The 26,418-nt window shown below is 33.8% G+C and overlaps 1 protein-coding gene across 1 annotated transcript in view; it reads right to left on the bottom strand.

Annotated features, from left to right (window-relative positions):
• vipr1b (vasoactive intestinal peptide receptor 1b) overlaps positions 1-26,418 on the bottom strand; it is a 93,215-nt gene that overhangs the window by 31,626 nt on the left and 35,171 nt on the right. Inside the window, exons 4-5 of the mRNA XM_015354105.2 lie at positions 7,346-7,449; positions 6,060-6,157 (exon numbers count right to left, since the gene is read on the bottom strand). Coding sequence (XP_015209591.1) covers positions 6,060-6,157; positions 7,346-7,449 — 202 coding nt within the window. The remainder of the gene's footprint in view (positions 1-6,059; positions 6,158-7,345; positions 7,450-26,418) is intronic.

Below are 26,418 nucleotides of genomic sequence, written 5' to 3'. Positions count from 1 at the left end.
CGTATGCAAACTGTACTGTATACAGTATGTATATGTATATTTAATGTCTTAACTGTGCCTGTTTAAGTATTGAATATTTATTTTTATGCCTGAGCATAAAAAGAATAGGAGCATACAGCGACACGTGTGAAGGCCATAAACGATATTAATTTTGGAACGTAAGCATACAGTATATGGCTGGTCTCGGTACTTTAAAGAAAACATACACACCAGTATTCCATTTCTCCCTAAACATTTTAAGCATCGAAGTCTTTAACTAACGTGATACCGGAGTCAACAAGCATACTTTTAGAATTTGATTCTTTTTCTTTATATTTAGGCTCAGATTTCAACTATATATCGTATTACTATAAACTTTCTTGGAAAAATGTCTTTTATGTAAACCATGTTTGCTATTAATTCATTTAGGGCTAGAATATGTTCATTGTCTTCCAATCGAGTCGAGTTGACATTAGAAGCTTGCCACGCTCGGACTGTTACACTAATGCATTAGCATGTTAAAGCGATTTCATTGAGGAGCCTAGCTTTCTTAACTAGTAAGTACTGTACTTCCTACTTTGAAAATACCTGTGAAACCGGTTTAATTCGTCACAGCCAGCATTCCCGCAGAGAGGGGGGTTGTACTCATTAATGTCTTAGCACAAAGCAGAAACTTCTTGTATTTTCCGATGACATACAAGTGGAAAGATTACAGATTTTAATCGTCTTTTTTCAGAACCAGGGAAAATCTGATCATGTTTCATTGTTATTAAAAAGACTTAAATTCGATCATGTTGTGATATTTAGAAATATAAATTTGTTTGGTGCGAGTGAGGTTTTATTTAATCTCTGACCAAGGGAAATATTTCATTTTTTTCAAAGAAATGTTTGTTAAAAAGTTCCAGTGGGATTTGATCACAGACCATGTGACATGGGAGTCAGGAACCTAACCCACAGCGCCACCGGCAAGGTCACATGCAGAGTGCTGAGAAAGTACTACAGAAATATCGACAGACAATGTACAGCGTGTACTATTCTTGTGTTGCGGTACATTAATATAAGAATATCGTTATTAATTTCTTTAGATACGCGATTCCATATTATATTCCCTTTTAATCAAATTCTAAAAGTATGCTTGTTAACTCCGGTATCACATTAGTTAAAGACTTCGATGCTTAAAATGTTACGGGAGAAATGGAATACTGGTGTGTATGTTTTCTTTAAAGTACCGAGACCAGCCATATACTGTATGTTTATGTTCCAAAATTAATATCGTTTATGGCCTTCACACACATTAGTATGCTCCTATTCTTTTTATGCTCAGCTACTAAGATTTCCCTTCAGTGGTAAAATTCCATATGAATATTCAATACTACAACGGGCACAGTAAAGACATTTACTGTCAATCTTTCTACGACAGACCAACGGACCACGAGTGCCCCTGTCAGTCAACCAATCACGTACCGTGGTACTGCGCGTCATCTTGCGTCAAAATGCACGATCCCGTAGCCAATGACCTCCGGTACGTGTCTGTACCGTGCACTTTGAATGGCTGCATCTGTATCATTTCATTATAGCAGGTAAGTGATGATCTAAAACGTTTAACTTACTTTCCACTATTATCTTTTCACCTGAATTGTCAAGAGTGAAATCCACACTTGTTGTCTCTGTAGAAAAAGTAAGAATGTCTACCAAAAAGAGCTCTTTATATACTATAGGTATTCTGCTTTGGACACAGGTTCGGACTCCATTCTCTCCATTAAACCTGTCCGCTTTTTTGGTGTGTGCATTTCCTATTCCCCTCTCCACTTCTCTTATTAAGAACATACAAAAAGATACAAATGAGAGGAGTTATAGGTCCATGAAATTCATTCAGCAGTTTCTAACTGATTGATCTGAGGATCTTATTCAGTTGCTTCTATACAGTATTTTATACACTATACAATATTGGGTAACAAGTGCCCTTTCCTTTGCTGGCTATGGCATATTGGAGTTAAAAAAGGGAATCCTTTCTTTCTGAACTGAGTATGCCATTCCTGTCTTTTGTCCATTGTCTTCAGTTGGTTTCTTTATATGTCTGGATGCTTGTCACTGTTTCCATTTTACAAAACCAAGAGGGAGTTTTTTATTTTCTATATGTTTTGCTTTAAGGATCTTACTCTTCCTTCCATATTGTTTGAATGGCTCTTGAAGCTATTGCAATCCTTTTTTTCCTATCTGATGTTTCTTTCAGGTTTAAACAGAACAGCTATAAGGAAAAGGGAGAGGGAGCAGCAGGCTTATGCAGGTTGAGCTGCACTGCAGTTCCCAACAAAGCCTTTCCAAATAACTTTTTCTGCTTCTGAGTTTGCGGTTGCTCAGGGTTGCCTGCCAACAAAGAAAATGACATTTTGCAGGTGGAATATTGCCAGAACTGTGACACTACAAAAAAATCTAATAAATATTTTTCTCAGCTTAAATTTCACCTTACGGAATTGGAGGATAGAGGTTTGTGATCTAATTGTGTCATGGAAGCCTGCCAAGGAAGACAGTCTTATTGCATTTTTACAAAACAATTCTAACAATACGCAACCTTTGCTGGGTACAGTACACAGGAGTCTGTGCACAATTCAGGTGTACAGAGCAACAAAACTCATAACTTTCTTTTTACACTACTAATGCAGCATGACGAGCCTTCAATACTGTTTTTCAATGATCATTAAACTCTTATTGTGGAATAAATTTTTGTAGTGTGGCGTAATCCCTACTCTAGCCAAAATGAAGATCACGCTGAGTGGCCAATCCATCCTGTTCAACAGAACATGAGGATTCTGAAGTTTCATTAAACTCTGGAATTAATTCTGCTCCTGCTCATCAATAAAGACGAGTGAGTTAGCTTCATAGGTGGCAATGCCCAAGCCAGGTCAGGCTTCTTGTTGCCCATGTTCAATGTTCAAATCTTCGTTTATCTTGGTTTCTTCTGTCCCTAAAACATTTCCAAAACTCTCTTTATGAGTCTTCCTAATCAAATTAATTTAAGAAGTAATTAAATGGCCTGGGAATGCATCACTGTCTCTGGAATTGGCTCACTTGCCTTAATTGATAATGTAACTCATGACAGAAGAAGCAGAATAAATCAGAATAAATTCTGAAGCTAACTGAAATAACTTACATGCTAATGTGGAAGAAAATGCATCCATACAATTTTGTCAGCTCTTCATCGTGCACCATGGCAATCACCCAAAACATATGGCCACTGTAATCAACCGGTTTATCGGGAGAAAACACCCAAAATATCTTAGATTGCTCAAGTACTGTATGTCTCCAGATTTAAATCCAATTGAGCATGTACAGGTATAATACATAGTGAAGAAACAACTGAAGTCATTACACCCCATGAATAAGCAAGAAATCAAACTGGCTGCAGCAAAGCATCTCAAATAACAGCATAAAGTACAACAACAAACTTTTTGTAGTTATTTGAGATACAGATTGTTGACTTCATGGATGTATTGACTCAATGACTGGAATGCTACTGGAGGAAAAGACAGATGTAATCAGTCCAAATTGTGATTCTACATTCCACCGGATTAATTTAGGGTATATTAGTAGCCAGGTGTGCTTAGACAGGAGGTCGCAGGGAGAATGTGGCAGAACTGTAGTGAACATACTGTAGATAGCACAGAAGTAATTAAATGACTCCTGTGTTATTCCATCAGCAGATCAGCAGGTAGTCCCAGTATTTAAGAAGGTTTACAACATTTAGAAGGATTAGTTTTATTTGTGATAGAAGGATCCAGAGGAACATCTAACTCATTTGCTAAGAGTGTATTTCTTACATTTTGTTTTAAAGCTCCTGGGTCTCTAAGGGTAAGTTGATTAGTGTAGTTTTGTCAGAATCTGGGTGTAAAAGGGCTAAGTTAAGTAATGTACCAGAAGGTCTCTGAGAAGACAAGCAATCTGGATCTTCCAAAGAAGGGAAGCCTGACTGTAAAGGGCAAAGCCAGGTTATGTGTATTAGGGATATTGACATGTATTTTTGTAATGGAGAGTTCTTTTTGGAGCCTTAAATGTGAGCAATGTGTTCCATCTTCTCCTGCCATTCTTCTGAAGATTGGGACAATAGGAAGAGGAGCAGGAGTAACTGTGCAAATGGAACCTCTGAGGAGGCTGCTCTGTGGACGATGGTTCCCAATTATCTCTGTCAAGTATTCATTTAGGGTGCCAACCTACTCATTTGTTTGAAAATAAGATTGTTTTTTGGCTGCATGTTATTCACATGTCTCAAAATGTGAGGTGTGACTGCAATGCTGAGCCCTCAAAGGCTCCTACTCCAGGAGGCAGGACTTTGTTTTTTGGGAGGCAAACTAAAACCAAAAAACCTATTTTATGAGGTTTAATGGAGATTGAAAACCTCTTAAATTACATTTGTTTCTATTCATTTATATGGTTAAATTGTTTTGCCTGTTTGATCTGTGTCATGGGCAATGCAATGGATGCCCCTCAGTGCTGGGGTCCCAAGTTCAATGCCTAGGGTGCTATTTGTAATGCATTTGATGTTCTCCTCATGTTTACATGGGCTTCTTCCAGGGCTTCAGTTTCCTCACACATTGCAAAGACATACTGGTAGGTTAATTGGCCCTGATGTAATTGTGTGCGTGTTTGTATCAATGTGTACCCTATGATGAATTGGCATCATGACAAGGATGTATCCAGTCATGCTCTGCTTGCTTGCTCCATACATCCCTCTACTGGAGGCTGGAAAATGGACGGATGAATCATGGATCATGAACATAATTTCTTATGTTCATGAGCCTTTTTTATTGTAGTTTGTTGTTGGTTTTGTTCTATTTATAACAATTGGTTAAAACTAATTAATTTATTCTGCTATGGCTGCATGCAAATAATGTATACTTGTTTTCTCCACTAATTTGTCACTGTTTATTTCATTCTAAGCAGGTGATAAGGGATATGTAAACTAATAAAATATTTGAAACATTTTTTTCTGTTTTTTCAGTTTCTTACCAGGTAAATCATTTGAAAACAAATTCTCATTGATCCCCTGGGGGCCCATATATATAGCATAACATTTAATGGAGCAGTGCTGGAATTCGGGCCCACAACTCCCTGTCCAGAGCTTTAACTATTATTCCACAGTGCTATATTTTATAATACCTTACTCCCGTTAATTAGTTAATGTTACAGACAATACAGACAGTCACTGTCACCATAGCTTTAAGACAGTTGTTGAACTCTCATTATAGGTTTTCTACAGCAACATCAAACTGCTCTTTTGAACACAAAATGTGTTATTTCATCTCCATATATATTTTATGTGAGCCTTCTTATGATGGGCTTTAAAGTAGGGAAGGAAAACTGAAAGTCTGAAAAATACTAGAGCCTAATCCATGCTTTTAACTGCATTTGCAAGGATAGAACAAAAATACATAACTGAAATTCAGCAGATCATTTTAGAAGACTTTCTAAAATACAAAACTAATAGTAATGTCGTTTATTTAATCACAATACAAGACTTGCATATGGGTAAACATATGGTATGGTAATGCATGGGTGTCAAATGGCCTAATTTATTTTTGCAGCAATTTGTAATCATGTTTTTTTCTTCAGCAGTTTATGCTATGTCTATAAAAATATAATATAGATAAAAAAGTGTTTTAAGTCTATGTATTATGCTTAATCCCCTTGTTCTGAACTTGAAAATAATTTAAAATTATATTTGCACAGTAGCATTAACAGGTAATGAACCATTCAAAATTTACTTTATTTTCATTTACTGATAATTTTACGGTCTACATAAGGAAACAAGGAAAATCTGAGGTGTTCAAATGCTGATTTACAGTATTTGTTCCTTTATTTAATTTTTAAAAATATTTATACAAGTTATATTTCAGTTAGCAGGTTTATTATTTTAGTCATGTCATAAAAACCCACATAATAACATGGGGTTTTGATTAAGGATCATAGCTGCTAGGTCATTAAAAGTCGATAAAAGTTCTCTAAACAAGATATTTTAAATTCTAACATCCCTATCTCAGTAGGAAATGAAAGTCTGGTAGACTATTTTTCAAATTGAGCCTTACCTAAATACACACAATATGATTGTGGCAGCACTGAGGGATATTAAAGACACACTGTAACCAATAGTGTAGCCAATCTTCACACTTCCAAAAAAGGTGGTCTGAAAGACAAGAAAAACAAGAATAGTTTTTTTTCACTTTTTTCAATGTTAAAAAACAATTGTTTTATGCAATTTACATCTCAAATACTGCACCTATATACAAACTATGTGTGTGCTGTCTGGTAAGAATATTTTCAAAATATTTTACATTCTACTAAGAAAGCAACAAAAGTATCTTGTGAAAAGCTGGTGAAAAGGAAGAGTAGTGTTCTCTTTGTACAATAAATTAAAAAAAAAGGTCTGTTTCCTTGGCATTAAATAAACTTTTCAAAATATGGTAGATGGTAGGATGCAAAGCAAAGTAAGTAATAAATAGCAATGAAAAGCACATTGTGTACTGTACATCACCCCTTTCACCTGTGGTAACAGGAACTTTTCAGCTACAGGAAATATAGTTTATATTCATGATATGGTATATGACCCAAAACTAAAACTGAGCTGCAACATCCAATAATATTTAGATGGTATCCAGCCACACAACATCAAATTCCTTTTAAATACTCCTACTAACACATTCCCATCTGAATCCCCCACCTGCATGTTAATCAGGAACCCTATGTGAGTTCTACGTGAAAGCAAAAACTGGAAAAAGCTTTTACCGCCTTTTAAAATAGGTTCATTGTTCAGTGAATTGCAACATGAACTATATGAATAATATTTACTTTACAAGAGAAACTAAACACATTTGTCACAGATTATTTATTTTATTTAAACTTTTCAGTGCTTATCTTTCATTATGTGACAACTGGAATAATATTTAAACTAAGAATGTTGGGGAAAATGATTAATTTAGATGCAAAATGAACTTGCTTTGACAGTTTAACAAAGAGGAGAGCCAATTGGTAATCACAGCACACACCTCCTTGTGACAGTTGCCCTAATGTGTACAGGAAAATGCTTTGGTCAGAATTTAGAAGCTTCTTGAATAAAAAAGCTGAAAAGCATCTGTAAATCTTTGTTTCAATAAAATATGTAATTTCTTTAATCCTAACATTTCCTCATTTAAGAAAGAAAAAATCAATTTTAAGAAACTATATTTTCCAATAGTTGAACAAAAGTTGTAAAACCCATACAAAATAAATAATAAATACATTTCTACACAGCTACAAATAAAAGGAGTGAATTAATATATTATTAATATAGATATACACACTAAAATGTTGAACCATAATTTGGAGTTTTACAAACCTCTTCCAAACCGGTGCTGTTAGCATCATACCTACAAGCCACAACATAGGAGACAGGATTCATATCTGTCCAGCCTTCTGAAGTACAGGTTCTTGTCACATTACCTGAGTAAATAATAAAAATATAACCAATAACAATCAATAACAGATGCCCATTTTTAAGTTACATAAATTATATAATCCAGTTGCCAATGCCTCATAAATAAAACAAATGTAAAATATAACTAACATAACAGTTAACCCGCATGCAGTTGTAAGATGAAGGAGCTACAATTATTACAATGTTTTATTCTATGAGCACACTTAAATGGAGTTAATGCCAGTGATTTTATGGTAAATTATACAAAACATGAAAATTTACTATATAGCCAATAAAAGCACAGGAAAAACTTAACAAAGCCTTAGGGCTAAATTACTTGTGTCGATTTATTCTAAACTTTCACAATGGTAGTTTCAACAAAACAAAATCTCAGTGTTGCTCTAATTTAAACTCAATGTGATATCCTAAAATACTTCCCATCTTAAAGACTTACATCTTGACCATTTTCTATAAGGTTTCGCAATACATATATTGACTAATCCTAACTATAAAATTAGAACTTTATGGTCAATCCCTGAGACAGAAACCCTTTAGAATATGAAATTGATGTGACATGCCCACCTTCCCATACAAGTCCCTTTTTTATCCTACACAAGGCACCATGAACGTTTTTCCCAGCTTTGTTTAGTCTCATTGGAAGACAAATTGTTATTCCAAAATGACAGGAGGATACTCTGGGCAAGATGTGGCTTATGTACTCCTTATTATTCAATTTTTAAAACTTTTTAAAATGGATTGAATAAACTTCCTTTTGTTTGTTAGCCTTCTGTGAAATGGTGTCTTACAGAAACGTGGCACTGACCTAAGTACGAATGACAAAAAGAGTGCAGCCAAATGAAGTGACTGCTAAACATGTACAATCTGTCACTAACCAAAAAACAAACATTTCAATTATGCTGTAAACAGAAAAATGAAAAATGAAATATCAAACTAAATTAGGTTAAATTAAGATATTTATGGTGTAGCTCCAGTTTCCAACATAAATCACTAATGTATCTTAATCCAACCTCCTATATATACAGAAACTGTAACACTTTGAGTCATCATGATAATAATAGAACAAATTAGGTGTAGTCCAGCCATGGACACCATAAAAATACTCTCACATTTATGGACCTAATGAGCAAATATTTAGCTTTACCTTAGACCTCAGCCTACAAGAACAACTACTGTACATAATAGTGTGGCATGCAGCATTATCAAATATTAAAGACATATTCACCTTGGAGACACAAACAGAACTTGAAAACCTTCTATTAATGAAAATGCTGTTTAAAGTACGAAGCCTAGAGATCTCTAATAAGTTAACTTCTTACAAGTATTAAAGACATTCAGTGTGGACAACTGTTTCCTTATTTGTAATTTCTTAAATTAATGTCCTCTTTGTTTGCATAATTGTATTCCAATAAATCTGATACAGTGAGAGCGAATGTAAGAGAGTTGTTGGAAGGGTGGGGATTTTAGTCAGGCATGTTTAACCTTAAGCCAGTTTCATTCCAACTCTGAAATCCTAAAACAAATAAATCATAACTGTCGTTGATGGGAAACAGGGAATACACTTTGCTGAATTAGTTTAAACTGAAAGAATTGTTCTTGGTTTGTCTGTACTTCTATGTGTTCTGTATCAACAATGCTAAAATCAGTGAGTAAGAGAGACAAGCTTGGTGCAGAGAATCCTGTGAAATTTTGAGCAAACATGACTGAATCCAGCGATTCCATAATCACTTAGAACACCTGCACACTGTGTGGTGTGCTATATACCACTGAGAGACCACAGGAGACACCTCACTATAAATGGCAAATATGCTTAGAAAACACAATTCCAGTCAGTATACTAATAAGGAAGATTACAGTTGCCAAGCAATCGGAAACCTAAAAGGCATCAATCAATGTAAAAAAAAAATACAGCTGTGACTAAACATCAGAATCAAAATGCATTGATTGAAATTGATGTGGACAAATTAGATATTGTCACAATCTTTTTGAGATATCTTCTTCTGCACATTTGTCTATCAAATGGTGATTCAAGAACAGCCAGATCATATCAATAGTTGACTTTAAAGATAGAGTGTTCCCGATGCCAAATACAGTAAATTGGTGTGAAACTGTACTTTTATATTCTATTCCCCATTCCTCTAGTACAGCAAGGACACAATTATTTAATAAACATAATATTATTAAATAATAACAATAGTAATTTCTTAAACTTAGTATATTGTGCTTTTCTGGACACTCCACTCAAAGCTCTTTACAGGGTCTACCCTCCACCACCACAAATGTGCAGCATCCACCTGGATGATGCGATGGCAGTCATAGTGCGCCAGAACGCTCACCACACAGTGGGGGGGGAGAGCAGAGTAATGAAGCCAATTTATAAATGGGGATTATTAGGAGGCCATGATTGGTAAAGGCCAATGGGAGATTTGGCAAGGATGTTGGGGTATCACCCCTACTCTTTTCAAGAAATACCCTGGGAGTTTAATGACCTCAGAGAGTCAGTACCTTGGTTTTATGTTTTATCCACAGGCCAGCACCTTTTTACAGTTTAGTGTCCCTGTCACTATACTGGAGTATTAGGACCCACACAGTCCGCATGGTGAGTGCCCCCTACAGGCCCTTCTAATACCTCTTCTAGCAGCAACTCTCATCTCATTGCTTGGTATTGGTAGCTCCTTAGGAACTCCTTGCCTTGCACTTTCTAGTCTTACTAATGGCCTTGAATTCGGAACCTGTCCTCGACTTTGTTTCTTGTCTAGCGATTTGGCTTTGGTAGTACCGATTACTTTCCCAGCTGACATTTTTTCTGACCTGCATCCAGAACGGTCCATTAACTGCATCAGCACTGCGTGCCCTTACAGTGTCCTAAAGTACATACTGGGTTGATTTCATAATTCACATACATTTCTGTCATAAGCATATACAGAAAAAAATCATCAAACAAGAACAGGTCACCTACAGTAATTACTGTAAGTCTTATACAAACATTATTGTTTTTCAGATCTTTACGTCAAAATAAAACTGTTCACCAGAGTAATGTCTTTTCATGCATGTACAGTAGAAAGCCAGGGGTTCTTTATTTATTTTTCCAGTTATAATCCCTTTATGTTGAGCTTTTGTATATTTTCTTCAAATATCCTTTACTTCCATCTTACCACACCCATACACAGTATTTGTTCACATTAGAACTTCTTCTGAATGTATTCAGTCTAAAAGCTGTATTAACTTACACAGAACAGTCTTTGATTAATCCCTGCTATGGAAAACTATTTTCTCACACCTAATTCTATAATCCTTTCATTGGCATGCAGAAATGTTTAAAATCTAGTGCTGAAATATTTTTTTTCTATGTTTGAGATTTGTTTGGGGTGAGATATTTTGTATTTACTATTCTGGAGATGTTTAATTTTCCACACATTTTGCTACAAAAGGTAAAAAACTACAGGAACTATAGTACAGGAAAAACTTCAGGAAAAAATATTCAATTTCGAAGATCTGCCATAAATTGTGCTTTCAAGAAAATCAAAGCACAAAAATGCATGCATAGAAATTAGATTTCTTCCCTCAGGTTTGATTGAAACCTGTCTCAAAATAGAATTTCCATGAAAGGTCAAAGACATTATTCAAAATCGGATGGATTTTTAACATTTTCCATAAAACAACAAAAACAGTATTTTATATTTTTTCTAGCTCACCAGAGACAGCACTGATCATTATTTTTTTCGTCAACCTTTCCCCCGCTACTTTATTACTTTGAAAACTTATAGGGAGAAAAAAATAAAGTAGAAATGTTTACAATTTCCAGAATTTCAGTGTAATTGACTGTATTTTGCTTCTTTTTCCTCAAAGATAATGAAGTTCACAAAGAATGCACATGGATTCGAGATCGTGAAGAAATTTTGAAGTGAAGACTCATTTTGTTATTCTGTGAAAAAGATATTATCGATGAGTCCAAAAAACACCTTTTATTAATTTGAGTGAAACTCTGCTTGTCATCAGTTTCATTCTTGAAGGCATGAATGGCCTAAACCACAATAGAAAATATAAAGCATTTCATGAACACTGGTGCTCTCACAATTTCTTTCACAACAATCAATAGACAAACTCATGTACTGTACATAATGAATCAGAGTTTTAAGACCTAATTGTACACCATGGTACTTTTTTTGTATACTTCGTTTATACTGAGGAATTAAAACATTGTGGTTCGGGACCTTCTCAGATGAAAATTCCACTTTAAATACTAGAGTGAGTCCAGGTTCAGAATGTGCCTGGGCTTTATTCAGGGTTTTATAAACAAAATTTATAACACATATTCTTCATACATACTCAATGCTATACATAAAGTCTTGCAAACAGAATAGCTTTCATTACCTCTCTAAGCTATGCTAATTGTCTTCTGTTGTTGCTCTACACAAACTCTTAGTTTTATAAACCCTGGTTTACCAAGTACACACAGTGACATATCTTTTTGTATACACAAACATATCTATGCAGCCTACATTCCATTCAAAAAGAATCACCTTTATTTGCCAAGTACATTTCATGTACAAGGAATGTAGTCTGGGGTATTTGGAGCTGCAAAAACATTCTACATACTGTATACTATATACAAACTAGATAATAGACATCTTTAAGACAGTGCACATATAACTAAGAATTCTGGTCGATCAATAAGACAGCACTACAAAGAAGCTGTTCAAATACTGGGTAGTTCTGGTTTTAGTAGACCAGTAGTGTCTTCTTGAGGGGAGTTAATGAAACAGGTAATAAGCAGGGTGCGAGCTGTTGTCAGCAATCTTTCCTGGGCACTGCATTTGTACAAATCATCAGTGGAAGGCAGATGACAGCCAATGACTCTCTAGAGAGCAAACAACACACTACAGTTTGCCTTTGGAGCAGGCACGTTGCCACACCAACCAATAATAGAGGCAGTCAGAATGCTCTCAATAATGGCTCTGTAAAACTAGAATAGAAATTGTTGAGAGACACCAGCATTTTGTGATACTGGAAAAATCCATGTCCTGTTTTAATATTAGAGTATTAGGGATCTTAATTCCTAAAACTCTCTGGGCTGCACCACCCTCTTAGCCACATCATTGAATACCAGAGAGAGAGTTTTATGGGAATGTTTCCAGAAATCAACAACCATTTCCACTTTTTTAAGAGTATTAAGCTCCAGATGGTTCTTAGCACACAATGATCACCTCCCTCCTGTACATGGTCTCAACATCCTTAGTGATGAGACCTACAAGGGTGATGTAATTCACAAACTTTGTGTGACAAAGGAGTTGCTGGAGGTGCAGTCATTGTGGTTCAAGCAGTAGAATAAAGGGGATTGCACACTTCCCTGAAGTACACCAGTATTCACAGTCTGACAAATAAGGACCTAGCTGCACCCATTGCCTTCAAATTTTGAGAAAATCAAAAATACACTGGTAGATGGACAGTGGACCATTCAACAGTAAGAATTTATTGTAAGGAATTCTGGAATTATGGTATTAAATGTAGAACTAAAATCCACAAAAAATAATTCTGCATCTGCACTTGAGGATTCTAGATGTTGCAAAATATAGTAAAGTTAACAGCATCATCCATTGACATATTGGCCCTATGTGCAAACTGTAGAGGATCAAGAAGGTGTGAATCTGTAATAGCTTTGAGATAACAAAGTACCATATGTTTAAAAGCCTTCATTATGGTAGATGACGAGCTAGTCTATAGTCATTAAGACACGTTAACATGAGCTACTGTAATTACAAAGTTCCTGAGATAGTCTTCATGATGGACACTAGTGGGGGTCCAATGTTCATTCGAATCCCACAATAACGACAAAACAACTTTTGTAAATGTACTTTGTGATTGTGTACATGATTAATACTGTATACAGTATATGTAGTTAACTAAGAAAAAACATTTAGAATTTTGTGTTACAAAATAAAAACATATATCTTAAAACAAATAGCATACAAATAACATATAGCATAAAAACAACTATCTTGTTTAAGTTTAAGGGAGGATAGTTTATGTTCCTGTCAAATATTCTTTAGACCACAATGATGTGGCCAAGTATTTTATCAATTGTTGAAATATGGAAGGTAAAGACATTTCACATAAACATTTTTATTTTTGTGCCATATCTATTCAGCCAAAGTTTTATTGCATGATATATACCTTAGTTTGTTTAACTGCTGTCGCCATGAAGCATAGATCATGACAACAAATCCAGCAATGAGATAAGTACTGTAAACCAGAGCTGCTGATGAAGTCATAGATTTATTTATTCACCTTTTTTGTTTTGTTAAGGTACCCTAAGGGATCCATAGTCAAGATAGTTTAATTTTATTCTTACTTTATTTAAAGAAGGAAAAAAAGAAAATTAATACATTTATCCACTAAAAAATGCATGAATTGGTCCAAATCAACTGGACCAAAAGCAATATTCTGAAATCAGTAGAAACTGTAAAATTCACATTCATGTAATGTACCCAAATGTGTACATACTGTACATGTAATATGTATCAAGTATCAATATTTTAAATTGATATTAAAACAACTTTTTTGCTTTTGAAAAGGAACTGAAACCAGTGTAGCACTGCTCTAAAAACTGAATTTTCCATATTAATGTCAGATTTAAGATTTAATTTGTCCACGTATGCTACATATTGTTTTCAATATAATGTAAAATGTGAGTCTCTTACTTTTAGTGTACAGGGCAAGAGTCTTTCCACTGAATATTGGTTAAATAGATCATCTGTTATTTCCACTTTTATAACCATATAGTTCTCTTGTATGGTAGAAGAGTGCATATTTTTTGCTGTATTCATAAACCCACTACACAGAGATTATAATCAGTATTACAAAAAGAATAACAATAAAATACTTGATGTAAAAACTAACAGTTCTACATATATCTTCATTTTTTAAATGAGTATATAAACCGACTCTGTAAATAAAACAAAGAATATGACACTCTCATATTATAATTTCCAAAATTATCACATTAAAGTGTTAGTACTGTTTGCATTCCAAACAGACTGCAAAAAACATTATTACACTCTTTATCATATTTATTGCTGTGATCTCCCTATTTCTAATTTCTGAATTATCAGGCTCATTTCTGCATAATCAGTAACACAAGGAGACAGCAACGTGTATTGTATTCTGTTAAATTTTGTACTATTTAACTTCAATTCTGACAAATAAAAAAATCACGTATCGTGCTAAAAAATGCACTTGCATCTTATATATCTTATAAAAATTTTCATTTGGCATCTTACATAAGACAAATTTACATTGTATTACATAGGGACTATTATGATTTGCAGATAAACACATTGGTGGGACTGCCAGTGTTTTTGATAATAGAGCATCTAATTTTGAAGAAGTGGTCCTCTGGACCCCTTTGGATTTTAGTAGCAGTGAACAATTACTATGATTCCCAATGAAACACACATACTGTATACTAAACTTAAAAATTGATGCAATTAAGTATATGCACAGTGGGAGATACAGCTGAGTCATTGTTGTGAATATAATTGAAGTGCCTTAATCCAAACAACAGAAATGTCCATAATCATGAAATAAAACCCTAACAATAAATATATTAGATATGCAGCTGTAGTGGATCATTATTATAATTCAAATATGTTTGGAATGGAAGCTAAGCTTCTTTTTCATGAAATTAATATGTTTCAAGAAAAAAACAGGAATATGTCTAAATTGATACAATAAAAGACAAACACAAAGCTTGGCAAACTAGCCACCGGGGTAGTCGATATCCATGTTCATACCATGTTGGCTGTCAGTTTAAAACAATCTTAGCAACTGTTCAAGCAATAAGCCAAATGAGCACTGTCAGACTGCACTTGCTCTTTCAAAAAACTTTTTCAACTAACTCTATCTGTACATATTTCAGGTGTGGGTAACTAACTTTGACAAAATATTGCAATTCAAGTACTGCACCTACATGTACAGCTCAGTAAAAATATTTACTGTATATACATTAACCACAAGGACAAGTATTATCCATTCTGGGAAGAGCTTATTTAAGTGTCTTAGAATCAGTTATAAAAATATTCCCAATTAACCTGTATTTTTAAATCTGACCTATTGGCTTATAGTAGTTAGTTTTTATTGACTATATATTCAGGGTGCCATCTGGGACAAAACACTATCATCATCGTCTTGTTCAGATGTTTAGTCTTTTCTTACTGGAGAAGAAAACTGTCACAAAAACATCAGCTTTTTGACCAGGTCAGTCTGTAAAACTCTTTTCAAGTGTTTACATTGTTCTGCACATATGTGCAGTTTTTGCTTTCAACAAAACTAATTACAATAAAAAGGGGAAAAGATAATTAAAATCAAATAAATAAAAACAGTCTAAAACATCTAGAAAGGTTAGAAGAAAACAAACTACATTGCAGACGAATACATCTTTAACAAAAGATTGAAAGAAAATGTTTTAATCAACTGAAAAAAAGCAGGCAAGGGAGCCATTGGGGATTGTGTGTTATTTGCCAAGACACCGAATGCACAAATGAGTTAATCATCCTTATGTATGTTGTTTTTGCACATTCCTGGAAATTATTTTCCTCAACTTATCACAGCATTGCACATTAGGCCTTAAGGGCATAGGAGAATAAAGAAAATGACTCACTTTTCACTAAATGCAATGTACAGGTCAAAAGGCAGTTATGCTGTAAAAAAATGTGTTCCATTAGAAATGTATGGATTTAACTAAATGGCTGCACTAAACTTAGAACATGCTGGGTCTCAAGCTAAGCTATTTTATTACCTAATCTGTTTATTACATAATCACTTTTACCGCAGTGTTTTGAGAAGCCTACAGTAAGTTAACATTTTTCAATGGGAATCTAGTAAACAGCACAAAACTGAAAGATTCAGCCAATATCAAAAATCTATATATGCATTGTGAAAGTTGCAGCAACACAGCTTATCCAGAAACATAGGGTGCAAAGCTGAACCACAAGCCGTATGAAATGACACTTGATTGCAGGGTAAGATAAGGCAATCCAAAAATTAAAGGCCTGTGACATAAAAAAGTGTGATTAGACTTAAATAGCAAGCTCCACCACTGACATATAACTGGAGAGTTACATAAGAGAGAGACAAATGGGAATAAAAAAATGAAAAGGGTTGTACAGTAAAACCTACACATTAACAATTTAGTTTATGCACAATTCAAATAAGGCAAATAGAACTTATCAAGTCATATTATTTAACTGAAATATACAGCAATATTGTGAAATACATTTTATAGTAGTAGATTTTATATATAGTGTAATACAAGAGGTCTTAGGTTCTACCATGCACAATATTTTTAACAGAAAAAAACTGTCCAAACACAACAAAGAGTACAATTTTGATTCTTACTCAGCTGCTCTCTCTTAGCTATCTGCTTTCAGGTATTGTGTTTGTTCATATTATTACAAAAGCAAAATAAAAGCAAGCTCCATGAAGATGGCCCCACCTCAGGACGACTCCCAATTCATTTGTTTGTGCTGTTTTGGTTTCTGAGATATAAGAGATTATACTGTATATTCACTCAGTGGTGAAATTGCCCCTCCTACAAACAGTACAAACAACAACTCTGAATTCATTTGTGGCATTGAAAACAGCATGATTGCTTCTTTGGTTTCTAAGATATTACATAAATACAATGTACAAAACAGTTCTGGTGTTGTCTGGAAATTGCCAGCCTTTTAATCAGTACTGTACTACATACAATATTGCTTATGGTTGATGCTTTGGACATAAGCCCCAAGCAGCAGTTACACTCCATGTTGCAGGACGTATGTTATTAGACCAACTGTATATATTAGACCAGTGTCTATCAAAAGTCTATACATCCTTTCCAGAATGACACATTTTGTGGTATAATAGCCTGTGATCTAGACAAATTAAATCAGAATTTATTTTATCTTTATTTACACATTGTAACACACAGCCTCCAAGTGAAAAGCAAATTCTGAAAAGTAAACATTCTGAAAAGTAATTACAAATGAATGTGTTGTGTCACAAATGTGTTATTTTGGAAGGATTGTTTAGGCACTGTTTATATGTATATACAGTAGGACTGAAATGTAACAGCTGTCTGATAAGCTGTGTATTCTCATTCGAAAATAAAATCACTTAGTATTCAGGGATCTACAAGTACTAATAGGGTACTTGTGCTGCACTGCATTCCCTGATGGAGGGATAGATGATACAAAGTACTGCAGGACTGTTGAAGAAGAAGCAACATATTTTACACATACTAAGTAAACACAAAAATATAATATAAACTAAGCACATTATTCAGCATTTCCCATTTCTCTGATGAAGTAGGAACAATAAACATTTAACGGATTTAACAGTTAACAGAATGGTCTATGGATTCAAATAATGTTTATTGCTTAAAGCATCTAGATCTAAAATAAAATTCTCCTTTGGCAGGGACTACACTGACTAGACTTGTCTTCTAATGTTTAGTGAAGTTCTGAAATTTCAGAAGGGAGATATGATACATGGAGGATTTCTCCATGTAAAGCTGCTGTAACGTAAGACCCTTTTGGTTTGTATGAGGGAACATCTTCATTTCATCTTGAAATTAGAATCACAAACGTTCAACTGCATTTAGGTGTGAAGATGGAAATATTTATTTTGTGTGCAGTTGACCAGTTCTTTTTTGCTTTGGATACAGACTTTAGATCATTGTCATGCTGGAATGTCAATTTTCAGCCAAACCTGAGCTTCCTGGCAGAAAGAACCAGGTGTCTGGCCAGAATGTCCTGGTATGTTTTGGGAGTTCATGATTTCCTATATTGTGACATGGGCTCCTTGCAGAACAACCCCAAAATAGTTACCCCATAAAATGTTATGTTAACTGTTTTTTCAACATGAGCCTAATCTACTTCAAACTTCAAACATTATACTAAGGAGCATGTCCAAAAAGTTTAATTTTCATTTTCTTTTACCACAAGATTCAATTGTCATTTACATGATGTTTGGCAAGTTTGAGTTGCCACTGTTTGTGGTTTACCCTCAGAAGAAACTTCTTCTTTGGGTTTTTGGTTGCCTCCTAATAACCACATGTTTCACAGTTCATGGTGGCAAGATACACTAATTACCCATTTCCTTGCAGGGTGGCAACTATAAATTTAGCCTTAAATGTCTTATGGACAATACACTGGAAAGTGGCGGATTCTGCTTTTTGTAGATTCTTTCATAGACATCTCCCAACATTTGGAGGTTAATAATCTTTTGCTTGCAGTCTTGGAAGAGCTTTCTGACCTTAACCTTCACATATGCTAAAATGATTACTGTAACATATTTGAAGATTTGTAAGTGAAATGCATTAACCCAGTTACCCCAATTTCATTAGGGGTATGGACAAATTTACAGGACACTGTATATAATTCCGAAACAATTTTACTGTAAAAAGTTAAAAGGCTTTAGAATTAGGTTAATTAACATCTTGAGTCATGAGAGGCTTGTTTTTTACTTTATTTAGAAATGTTGAAATCTCTATGGTTTCTCTATCACCATAAAAATTCCATAAAAATGTTTAATTTGAGGAGTTATATTCATTTCTAAATTTATAGTATGCAATTAACAAATGGTTAGTTCTTTAAACTGTTCTTAACCTTTTCAAATCAACACAGTTATAAAGTATTAAGATATTATTATTAAGATAATTTATTAAATAGTCATATTAACACTTTTTTTAGAAATGCAGGCATTTCTTAACTGCCTTAACTACCTTTCATTTTTAAAATGGATAAGACTACTTATTTCTTTTGTTGAGGTTAAATTAAGAAAGTAGATGTTAAATTAAGAACACCCTCTTCCCGTGGATAGATCAAGAAAGCAATTAGGTGTCAATATTTGGTAAAGGAAAACAATTCCCTTTCAGAGTCAATGTTTTGAGATAGTTTTTTTGTGCAGTACAAAATACACAAATCAAGCAGTACTGAAACTCCACACAGTCAAGCCTCGTCATAGCAAAGTAAAAATAAACAAGTAAATTTATTTTTAAAAAGTTTGTGCTAACTCGGTGGATATTGTTAATTCTTCAAATACTCATCTTTCTGCCACAAGGCTATGTAGTGGGAATGGTATGCCCAGGGTGAGATCCTGCTCTTCCCATTCAGTTTAACCACTAACTAGCTTCAGGAAGAGTGACAAAAGAATGTTTAACATCTCAGAAATCAAATGTTAGCTGTTGTGGCACAAACATAGCACAAAAAGATTAAACCAGTTTGGTCCCTGTGCTGCTGTAAGAGGGCTGAATGACATATCTCCCCACAAAAGAATACTGTACCTCAAGAAATCAGCACAACTGGTTTTACGTTGTGTATACTGGCACCAAAGTAACACAAATAAAAGAATTGTGAATTCTGACTTGTGTAGTTTGTATAGAGGCTAACTGCACATGCTGAGTTGAAGTCATTCCCCCAAGAAAGACTGCCTTGTTTATCTCAGAAACCAATGCTGCAATTTATAGCACACACTGGCACAAATGTAGCACAGACAAATGAGCTTGGTTTGGTTCTGCTGCACAGTTGTAGGGGGGCTGATTGAGCTCATAAAAAGGTACATCATGGCTCATAAACCAAAGTAGCACAAGTGCTACTTTTAACAATCTATACAGCACAAATAAAGTACAAAAATTAGACCTAGAGTATTTAGTTCTGCTGAGCCAGTTAGAGGGCTGAGTGATATCTCAGAGGCCATGAGATGTTGTGCAGTTTTTTCTTTGGGCCAACTTAGAGTTAAATAAGCAAGGGAAAAATATACCACTTTTCATATCACTATACATAGCTTTATACAACATTATCTCATGGGAATATAATAAAAAAAAACTTTTCATATCACTTCATTCAATTGCTATATATGCAGTTTAATATTATCTTGAAAATAGATGAGACTAACCACATAAGTGTTGTTTTTTTATTCTAGGCAGTTTTAATTCTATCATAAAAAGCAAGTTTTAACATGAGGTTTTAAGCCTTTATTTAAGTGAAATACAATCAGGAAATACTGGTGTTTTCATGGAATTCATCAAAAGGAAATTAATTACAAATATACTAAACAGAAAGTAGTGGATTCCTTTTCCAAAAATATAAAGTAGACCTTTGGCATTTTATGTCATTTCCTAACTACAGCTTGTTTCTTCACCTTTTTAAAATAACCTCCACAATGACTTTAAGTAGGGCCTTGTTTAACACAGTATAGAGAACTGAAAAGGATTTTTGAGATAGAAAATATTTTTGAAAACAAGGTATTTGCAGTTACTCAGAAGGTAATTAATTTGCCTAAAAACATTAAGGAAGTACAGACTTTGTGTCTGAGAATCCTTAATGTTCATTAAGTAAAATGTTATCAACAAAAACATCCAAAAAGACATCCAATGTCAGGAAAATATTAGTTGCAATACTGTACAATTAGAAGAGCCAAGTTAGTTTGATGGGAAACGTGATACTTTGCCAACATAATGTTATTTAAATTCAAAAAGTATTTTAGCAGGACAAATGAAGTGTATGCATTTGTCATAAATAGATCCAAGGTAAAAAGTTCAAATATGTAAGTACAGTATATGTAGATAGGTCAGTAAAGAGGTTTACAATGTATAAATTATAGTAGAAGTCAAGCCTTTTGTGGTGTCTGGTTTTATTTCTTCATTGACAAAACTTTGCACAACAAATGGCTTTCACATGCTTAAATTTAAAAAAAATCTACAAATGATGAAGAACACGCTTCTGAATCAAGTATTTCTTGATACTTGCTTGGTCTAGCCATCAGGCAAAATGCCAAAGAACTCAACTGTTTCACATTGAAATATAAAGTACATCAGTAGAAATATATTAAAAACACACAACCATTTTTGTAGCATTACTTAAATTTACTTTCAAACTGATATGGTATTGTATGTTGCTTTTAGAACTTAAAATGTCATAGAAATATATTAAACGTGATTATGACTACAATGCTTCATGTAAATCATAAGATGACATATGTCTGAGAACAATGTATTCAAGACAGATACTTAAAATTAATGAATAATATAGAATAATAATATCTTGGCAAGCAACAGACGCAAGGCAAGACGCACCATGGACAGGATGCCAGTCCACTGCAGAGCACACAGAGACACACACACTCACACCTGGGCCATTTTCACTAGGAGACTATTCACCTATCAGTATGTCTTTGTACAGTATGTTGGGAAAAACCAGAACACCTGGCAAAACCTCCAGTGAATAATGTGTTCCAAAACTGACTCAGGTCAAAACTGAGATCCTGTTCTACATGTAAAAAGCTTTTAATGTTTTCATTTAATGTGCAACTAGATGTATACAGTATATGGAGTCAACATTTAATAGTTCTTGTAACCCATACCCCAAACTGGCATGAAATGCACGATCATTTAAATACCATTTGTACAGACCTAATAAGGACACATTATTTAAGAAGATAAATGTCCAGGAGCTTTCTCTTTAAGTTTTAGAGTCATATTTCTTGGTTGCCAAACATTTTTTATTGTTTTAGTGTCACATTTTTTGGTTTGCCAAACATTTTTTTATTGTTTTAGTGTCACATTTTTTGGTTTGAGGAACATTTTCAAATATGATGACTACAGGGCTTCAGAGACATATTAAATTATTGCTGCGTTCAAACCCCAGCTAGGGTTAGGTCTAGAGTTCACAAACTACTTTGACATTTTTTATGCTCAGTGCCGCATTTTGGGTGCCAAGGTAACTTTAGGACGAATGATAATCTGTTCATATCTGCAACTTTTTTTCAGAGAATTTAGCTATCTCTGTTCTATATTGCAGCATTCAATAATTGTGTTCCAAAAATGATTAAAAGTTGTAAAAAATTCCTCTCTACTTAGTAAAAATTTTTAATTTTGTAATTTAATGTGCAACAAGATAAATATGCATGCTCATTTCAATACCATTCGTACAGCATTTTTAAGCCGATTGGAAAATTGCTTAAATAGGACACATTATTGGAGACGATTGATTTCCAAGAGCATTTTTCAATGGTTTTGATTGTTTTAGAGTAATATTTCTTGGTTTGAGGAACATTTTCAAATATGATGACTGGAGGACTTCAGAGAAATATTGTAGGATTGCTCTGTTGAAACCCCAGCTAGGGTTAGGGTTAGCGTTCCCATACTACTGAGACATTATTTACGCTCAACAGTGGAGTTTGGGTCCCAAGGGAATTTTAAGATGAGAGATAATTTGCTCCTATCTGAAACTTTTATTCTGAGACTTGTGGCTTATTGTACATTGCAGCATTCAATAATTGTGTTCCAAAACTGACTCAGATGAAAAGTTGTAAGAAATCCTGTTCTAATTAGTAAAATCTCTTTATTTTTTCATTTAATGTGCAACTAGATGTATATCTGGAGTGAACATTTAATGGTTCTTGTACTCCATACCCAACACTAGCTTGAAATCCATGCTCATTTCAATACCATTTGTACAGCATTCTCAGCTGGTTGAAAAATTGCCGAAATAGGACACATTATTGAAGATGATCACTTTCAAAGAGCCTTTTCCAATGGTTCTGATTGCTTTAGAGTAATATTTTTTTTATTTGAGGAACATTTTCAAATATGATGACTGGAGGGCTTCAGAAAAATATTTCAGGATTGTTTTATTGAACCCCAGCTAATGTTAGGGTTAGAATTTACACACTACTTAGACGGATTTTAGGATTTTGAGTCCCAACAGAAGTTTAGGATGAGTGATCATCTGTTCCTTTCTACAGCTTTTTTCCAGAGATTTTGGCTACCTCTGTTCTATATTGCACATATTAGCAGGTTTAGCTAAAGGTTTATTTAAACATTATTTTCATTAAATACCTTTACCGGAAATTCCATGTCATCTTTTATTTTTCCTTTGTAAACCCCTTGATAGATTGGATGTTAAAAAGTGTTTGCCTAAGGTTGGGTGATTAACTGCTTGTCCTTGGGGAATGGTTTATTTTCAATACTTTTATTTTTTTTTATTACCTACACATCAGTGTTCTCTTAATACTATAATTTGTGTGGAAGGTGGAATTGGGACCTGTGTTTGATTCTTGACTAGGGTGTCTCCTGTGTAGTGTTTGCACATTCTTCTCATATCTGTGTAATCCTTCTTAAAATGGTCTGATTGTCCACAAAGACATGCTAATTAGATTAATTGCTCTTTAATTGTTCCTGTGTGTGTCACTACTTGCCCCGTGCTGGAATTACCTTCCTTCCAGAAGGTCTTGCAACTATGATAGGCTCCATATCTGAAATGAGCAGCTTTCTTATAACAGATGGATAGATTGTGTGTTTGTTACATTATTTGTCATCGATTCTATTTTGTTTTCTTTAAGAACTAACTTCAAAGGCCTGGCATCCTTTATTTTTTTCTGTCAAGTAAATTTGATCTTTGAGGTTAAAATAAGGACTTTCCGATGTCTTTTCGACGTTGGCTACAGTATATTAAACCCTCAGGCTGATGGAAAATACAGTAAACAGCACAACAGAAATTGTACAGTATATAAAGTGAGCTAAGGGGAAATGTGATGCAATTGACACAAGTAGAAAAATAACTGAAAATAAGGTTTTAATGATTCACCTTAGAAAGTAAGTATACCCATAGTACATTTAAGTGTATCAATAGGTTAGTGAAGCCAACAGATAAAGGGGTTAATTGTATTATCAGTAATGAACATACACAATTATAACTTCAGTGGAATAGAATTAAGCAGTAGACACATACTGTATGAATACCATTTAGCAAAACTGTATTCATTTCCCCTCATTATTTCCATGTTTCAAATTAGTGGGTAGCCTTTAAAATGCTTTAAACAATTATCCAGCAATACTTGACCCTCAGCTCCACGGACATTCCATCCACTTCAGGTAAACAAACAACCAAACTTTTTGTTACTGTTAATAAGTTCACTTATCACTTTTCATTATCAACACAATGAATAGGATTAATTTACTACCATCATGATATATGATTATTTGACTATTCTTTTTTGAGTATGTATTCTCCATTTATTGTAAATTGTTATTATAACTATTATTCTAAGAACATACTATATATATATAATTTGCATAATTTATATGAATGCAGTATTAAATCTACAATATTACATTTTGATCACAAAACCCATCCATATGAGTAAAATATTTTCTTTCTGTTTACATAAAACAATTAAATGTTGAAAATTGCAGTTGAAAAAAAAATCTCCGTTTCAAATGTTTATGACTGGTCAAGAAGTGGTGACATGCTGTTCACTGTGAGAATGGGGCCATGAATGTTAAATTTTTGTGCAGATAAACTGAACTTTATTTAATGGTCGTTCAATGCGAATTGTGTTTTTCACTGAATTTCAAAACAAGACTGCGTAAACATGAAAACAGTATATTTTGATATTTGTGAAACAAAGATAAAGTAGCTTGGGAGACCATCTAACATTTACAATATGCAAAAAGTCGTAAATTTATATAATACATTGCACTTCCTTTTATGGTAATGTTATCTATAAATGTTTTTTTGCATTATGTCTGACTTTCGGAAATTACATTCATTATATTAATATAGAACTGGAAGCACAAAGCAAGGTACTGTTTCATGAAAGCTATGTTAATTTATTGGAGATAAAATTAATGCAAACATGATGCTGTAAATTTAAAGCACATTCTAAGAAAAGAAACTTGCTGATTGTTGTTTTTTCACATTGGTTTAGAAGAGAATTGCAATTTAAGACTTGCAACAAAGTATAAGTTAAATAAAATATATCACTGCTAGATTAGAATAGACGACATTTTTCAATAAAGATTTTGGCCAGTTTACAATTTAAATACAATATTATCATCAATTAACGTGATAAAAATGTGGTAGAAACCTGAAGTCATACAGCTAGGAAACAAAGAGAAGGAGACAATGAAAGCAATTACTGAATGTGTATAATAATATACATATTAAACATCTGAGTAACAAATTACAGTCATAACAGAGACATAATTAGTAAAGAAATATTTGATTTTCTTGTTTTGATTTATATACTGTATATATAGTCTGTTGTTCAACAAGTAAAGTAATATGTTGTACATTTCACAATTACAAATAGAAAGCCATGATACTTTCATACTTCAAAAATTATGACCTCCACATGAAGTTCAGAGACTCTGTATAGGTTTCGGGTATCCAAAGTAAATGTACAGTAGGTAACCCAACCTGAAGTAAATGAAGATTGACTCAGCTGAAGCAAATTGCATTTCCATGCATTTCTGGTTTTGTGCCAGATTCCTTTTGTTACTCCATCTTCAGCTTTTACCATTTTCACTGTTGTAGTGTATTTAACGTTGAATTAAATAATGCTGGTTAGCTTCTTAAGAGCTTCCAAAAATCAATATTCCTTATTATTTCAGAAGAAATCTAATTTAAAATAAGTTACTGTTTTACTGGGTGTGGAGGGACATAAATCTTTTACAATTGTATATAAAAATCAATTTTAAAGTCCCACACTACTACTAAAACAGTCAAGTGTATTATTAGAATGCAGATAAGATTGCTTCAACATTGCCTTGTTCATATATGATTTTAGCGATGTTCATTAAAGTGGCAATAATATAGTAATCATAATCTAAACACTGTAAATAGTAAAATAATATAAAATGATGTGTGCTTACATCTAAACATTTTAGAAAACAGAACTTTGTATTTATTTAAAATTTATTTCATTTGAAAGGTTTCCATTTTATAAATAAAGGTTTCAGGCCTCAAATTTCTTTCATTTTGATTATTATATTGAAATTGTGTGTAGTGTCAACCACTGAAAGGCTGAAAGCAAACAATAGTAATTTCTGCACTGCAGATTGCTGATAGATGTTCTAGTTACTGTCTTGACGAAATAGAATTTGACACAGTCTGAATGTAAATATTACAGAAGTAACTCAGCCAGCAAAACAT

Source organism: Lepisosteus oculatus, chromosome 6 (assembly GCF_040954835.1).
Source record: "Lepisosteus oculatus isolate fLepOcu1 chromosome 6, fLepOcu1.hap2, whole genome shotgun sequence".
In the NCBI taxonomy this organism is placed as follows: Eukaryota; Metazoa; Chordata; class Actinopteri; order Semionotiformes; family Lepisosteidae; genus Lepisosteus; species Lepisosteus oculatus.
Note: the sequence above shows the minus strand (reverse complement) of the source record. Positions and strands in the feature narration are given on the sequence as shown.